Source organism: Photinus pyralis, unplaced genomic scaffold (assembly GCF_008802855.1).
Source record: "Photinus pyralis isolate 1611_PpyrPB1 unplaced genomic scaffold, Ppyr1.3 Ppyr1.4_LG8, whole genome shotgun sequence".
In the NCBI taxonomy this organism is placed as follows: domain Eukaryota; kingdom Metazoa; phylum Arthropoda; class Insecta; order Coleoptera; family Lampyridae; genus Photinus; species Photinus pyralis.
The window spans coordinates 27,687,113-27,692,375 of record NW_022170819.1 but is presented as its reverse complement, the minus strand read 5'-3'; the positions used below and the strand labels follow the sequence as shown (position 1 = coordinate 27,692,375).

The window sequence follows — 5,263 nt, the reverse complement described above, 5'->3', positions numbered from 1 at the left end:
ATAACCAAAATCTTAGTTTAGTATTGCAGCTTCAATTCAAATTTCGCAAAATTTTGTGCACTTAAACGTGTACTGTTTTTATTGTTTGATATATTTTATCAATGACGAAATGGGTTTTTCTTAAAGTTCTATAAAAGAATATTGTAAGTACACATTGTAATTGGAATACACTTACAAGTTCTAACAATTTTACCGCAATTTTTTAGAAATTTTGTCTAATTCAAATTAGATGCTTGTGGTCTCATGATCATCTTACGACGCCATTTTGCACAATTGATATCAATGACCGCGAATGCTGCAGTAGATTGCGATTATAATTAAATTAATTTAATTAACCGAATCAAAACGCTAATTAAACGGCGCGAATCAAATTACGTTAATAAATCAGCCGATAAATTCCATAAAGGCGAGAATCGCTTGGTTTCGCCCATAAATTGGTCCGATTCCCAGAACTCAATTGACGTTGTTTGATCTAGCGAATTATGTAAATCGCAAAATTAATCAAGGAAGTGCGAAGTAAATTAATTCATAAATTCAAGTCTAATTACAAGAAATAATTCTGGAAACCGTTAAAACAATCGACCAATCAGTCAGTTAAAAAACTAAAATTTTCTTTTTGGGAAAAACGGTATAATAGACAATAAGGATGTCCAACTTAAAAACTTTTTTTTATACTTGAGTTTTTAGCGCCGTGATGTAATACAACTTAGGTAGGTACTCCAATTCAACGTTCATTAATTACCTTTTAGTTAGAGGTTCACGTTTCGGCTTCGATAACGTAAGGCTTTACATGAGAAGAGGAATGATAATTTCAAGTATTGAAGGAAATGTACGTTCCGAAAATGCCTCTGTAAATTATTATTATACAAATTTATTCAAGCAAGTGTGGGAACGGTTCTTTAGTTCATAAATAGGTACGTGTTACATCAGTTGGAATCTTGGTTTGAATTCATGAAACGTACACTTATCGCGACATGATCGATGAGGTCCCAGAATTATGGTGTAATGAAGGGGTATCATTACTCAAAACTCATGTAGAAAAATTCATAATAGACAATGTCGGTCACAGAATTATGGTAAATTTTAAGTACCACTAGTATAATTAAAAACCTACATATAAAAATTCAAAACAGGCAATGTTGGGCATGAGATTTCTATAATCAACAACATCGGACATTCACAAACGCATCCTCATGGCGTTACTGCAAAAACTGCTGAACAAAAGTTTTTTTGAGAGTGTTCTCAACCAGTACTACAAGCAAAACGTTGCAATTAACAATGTCCACATTACCAATGATGTAAGTCCAGCTGGTGAAAGTTTTTGTAGTACACTGAGCAGGATTAAAGTCGATTACTCATTTGACGACGGGTTCGTTGTGGTATATTATTGGTTTAGATGGCAACCTGTATGACTTTTAGGGGCGGACAGCGTACGCTTTGGATGGTTTGCAAAAGTTGTCCTGAAGATGAGTACCAAGCTGGGTTTGTGAGGGAGATGAAAATGTTCGACTGCGAACTTGAAATGTATGGCAACATTATACCGCTCTTGTCGAGATTAGGTGATCACTTTCCACCTTGGCACCAAATGGATACGGTTTAGTTTTTAGATTATCGCGAGAAGATGTCGCCCATCGCTTATTGGTTTTGCTCCGCACCATTACCGATGGTGTTACTAGAAGACCTATCAGCGGTGAATTATAAACTGACTGAAAGACGCAGAGGTTTGGATTTAGAACACTGTCTCTCGGTGGTGGAGAAACTTGCTTATTTCCACTCTGCTTCAGTTGCTCTACACGAAAAGGTACGGGCTGATTGTGGAGTAGAAGTAAGATTAAGCGTCCATTCTACAGGATCCGAATGTCTTACCACAATTTACTAGATCACTGTTTGAAGAATCGAACACACCAACTAAAATCTTCTCTATTACTTACGATGAGATAGTGAAACATTTGCAGAATCGACCTGGTATTTTGTTGCTTAAAAACGCAGTCATTTAACATACTTCGGTTTTTCAGATGTAAAGAAGCACATTCAGAAAATGAAACTAGCGAAAGATAGGATACTGACTGAGTTGTGCAACGTTCACAAGAGAGACTGTGACTTTAAAGTTCTTAATCACGGCGATTGTTGGATAAATAACATTATGTTCCGCTACAACAACCGTGGCGTTGTTAGTGACGTGGCATTCGTAATAGAAGGAAAGCTCTAAAATAAAGATTGAAAGTCTTTTTCCAGGTTGACTACGCGTTATCATGCTTCTCGTCTCCGTGTATAGATTTGCATTACTTTCTAACTTCAAGTGTTAATTTAGAGATCCCACCCAAATATAGCACCATCATTGATCATTATTTTGATAACCTGACGCGGCTGTTAAGAAAATTCCGTACGAAGTCGATGCCAACACGCGAACAATTCGATGCAGATTTTCGTACCTTTAGCTCCTATGGATTTGGCACTGCGTTACTAGTCTTGCCATTCATCAAGTCAAACCAAACCGAAGGCGCTACAATAGAGGCCTTCTTGGAAGACGAGAGTCCAACTGGATATCGATATCACGCTATCAATAATGAACAATATGTAAAGGAAATCTTGCATTTTCTACCATTTTATGATAGTTTGGGTATTTTTGACCAGCCGGCGAAATGAGTTACCAACGCGCTACTTGTGTTACATTTTTGAATAAATAAATCATGCGAAATGAATTAAATTGGTATTTGGAAGTCAAAGAATCGCCAAGAAACCTTAGATGATCCAAAAACCAAAAAAAAATTATAATTGATAAGAACTTGTCGAGCCAAAAACAAGGCAAGACAAAAGGAAAGTGAAACAATTGCTAGGATTATTATCAAGAAATATACAAGAAATAAGATTTCTCGTTTTATGCAAGGAGGGATGGGATGGGGGCTCATTTTTTGAACCCTACAAATCAGTTTTTTTTAAGTTGTGCTTGTGTTAAGGCCCGTACGTGGGTTTTTATCTTTTTTTAAATGAAGGCAATTGAAAATGGACTTTTATTGAAATTAGTTTTTTCGTTGTTATGACAATATTGCTCTATGTTTTTACACACTTGATATTAATTATAATAATGTTTTTAACACTCGTGCAGATTGCACGTAAACATACTCCCGGGGTTGAAGTAATTCAATGTTTCATGAAATCGGTAGAGGGCATATATTATTGCAAGCTCTACGAATGGTTCCTCGTTTGGTTTTAATCTCAGCGACTCTTGTAACGCCGTCAGTTCCTGGGTAAACCTTAATGACACGTCCCAAATGCCACAGTAATGGAGGTAGAGTTTTGTCTTTAATCAATACCAAGGCGCCCATCTTGAGTTCACTTGATGATGATCGCCACTTCGTCTTCTGCTGTAGAAGTTGAACATATTCATTACTGAATCTATTCCAGAAGTGTTGTTTTATGTATTCTATTTTTCTGTAACGTTCTAGTCGATTGATGTTGCTTTCAGTTACGTTAGGATGAGGAACAGACATCAGGTGCCGACCAATCAAAAAATGGGAAGGTGTAAGAACTGTAAAATCTAGAGAGGGTGTTGATAAAGGTGTAAGTGGACGCGAATTCAAAATTGCTTCTATCTGAGTTAGACATGTAACCATTTCTTCGTAAGTTAAATGTGTAATTTGAAGTAAACGGCGAAGATGGTGTTTGGTAGATCTTACGGCTACCTCTGCTATGCCGTTAAAATGAGGGCTGTATGCAGGTGCAAAGTTAAATTTGATGCCCTGTACAGCTAAATCATTACAAATGCTTGAGTCTGACAGAAATCTAACAACGAGGGGTAAACCGCGATGGGAAATCAGTGTACACGTTTGAGGAAATCTATGGGAAATCATAGGAATTCCGGAGGAACTCCTAGGAAAGCTAAGAATTCCAAGGAATTCCATGTGTATTCAGGAGGAATTCCAAGGAAATCACAGGAACTCCGAGGAAATCAAGGGAACTCTAAAGAAATCAAAGGAACTCGTGCTGCATTTTATTATTTAATTTGGTCTTAACTAATTTTTTTATTTGTTTATGGTATTTTTCTCATTTAATAATGAGTTTTTCTCATTGCAAATAGGTCTATTAAAATATAAAATAGTGTTTCGTCTAAGGTCGTGTCTTTATCCGTCCGTCCGTCCGTCCGCTAACTTTGCGACGCTACTAGTTCTTTATCTTAAGAGCTATTGTTCTACTTTTTTCGCTATTTGGTTCGTTATGGTGTCGAGTCTTGTACCAAGGAAGGAATTTTTTCTGTACCGCTTACAAAAAAAGTTATTGTAAAAAAAAACAAAAAACCGTTTTTTACATGTTCCATAATTTTACCCTTTTGCCGTTTATTAACGATCCTAGAGATCGTTTATAATTTTGCATTGCTATCTGTCGCCTGCCGGTTGGTCTCTCCGTCTGTTCCTTTGTCTGTCTGTCCATCTATCTGTCCGTGTGAACGATAACTTTGTTTAGAAATGTTCGATCGCTTTTACATCTCCGTTAGTTATGAACTGAATTGCATGAAATTCAATATGGGCATAGATTTAGCCATATAATACGCAATGCCAAAAGTTGAATCGAATCGATTCAAAATTCACAGTGCCCTTTTCGCATCTCGACCATAAACCGAATTGCAAACTTTTTTACTTATAAAAGTATTTGAATGAAATTTGATACATAGGCACTTGGAATAAAGGAAAATCAAACGCCATTTCAAAATTTGGTTTTGCGCATGCGCAGTGCCAACTTTTTTATTTATGGAAGAATTTAAATGAAATTTGATACATAGGCACTTGGAATAAAGGAAAATCTAACATTAGTTTTAAAATTTAGGTTTGCGCATGCGCAGTTCCAACTTTCTTATTTAGAAAAGCATTCAAATGAAATTCTTCTCATAAACTGAAATTGAAGTAGCACGTCAACAATGGATTGCCCATGTGCAACGCTATCTTTCATATTTGTGGCCGGATTTTTACGATTTTAACAGAAGTTGCATCTTACAAATGGGAAATGAATGCAAGTGGAAATGCGCTTTATGTAAATCGTTTACGATTACTTTTTAACTTGACACTTTTATATTTTTTTTATGGTTTTACCTCGGGTTTTACTTACCAGGAAATTGTTAAATCAACGGAATAACAATGAAATAATTAAAAAAATCAGAGGAACTCACAGGAACTCCAAAAGAAAATCGAGGGAACTCCAAGGAAATCAGAGGTATTCCGTGGAAGTTGGAGGAACTCGGAGGAAATCAGGGAAACTCCGAAGAAATCAA

At 36.2% G+C, this 5,263-nt stretch overlaps 1 protein-coding gene across 7 annotated transcripts; it reads left to right on the top strand.

Moving 5' to 3' along the window:
• The first annotated feature begins 426 nt into the window (after positions 1 to 426).
• On the top strand, positions 427 to 2,719 carry LOC116178126. 7 transcript variants are annotated; one of them, XM_031497514.1, is made up of 9 exons: positions 427 to 628; positions 688 to 696; positions 750 to 1,076; positions 1,134 to 1,369; positions 1,420 to 1,559; positions 1,608 to 1,801; positions 1,851 to 1,965; positions 2,016 to 2,188; positions 2,236 to 2,717. In XM_031497514.1, the coding sequence occupies exons 4-9, from the start codon at positions 1,194 to 1,196 to the stop codon at positions 2,644 to 2,646; spliced, it is 1,209 nt and encodes a 402-aa protein (XP_031353374.1). In that variant the 5' UTR covers positions 427 to 628; positions 688 to 696; positions 750 to 1,076; positions 1,134 to 1,193; the 3' UTR covers positions 2,647 to 2,717. The 7 variants fall into 7 exon arrangements, with proteins under 7 accessions (XP_031353374.1, XP_031353375.1, XP_031353373.1 ...); XM_031497515.1 differs by having other exon boundaries at positions 427 to 1,076; positions 1,608 to 1,721; positions 1,785 to 1,801; positions 2,236 to 2,719; XM_031497513.1 differs by having other exon boundaries at positions 688 to 1,076.
• Positions 2,720 to 5,263: the final 2,544 nt, after the last annotated feature.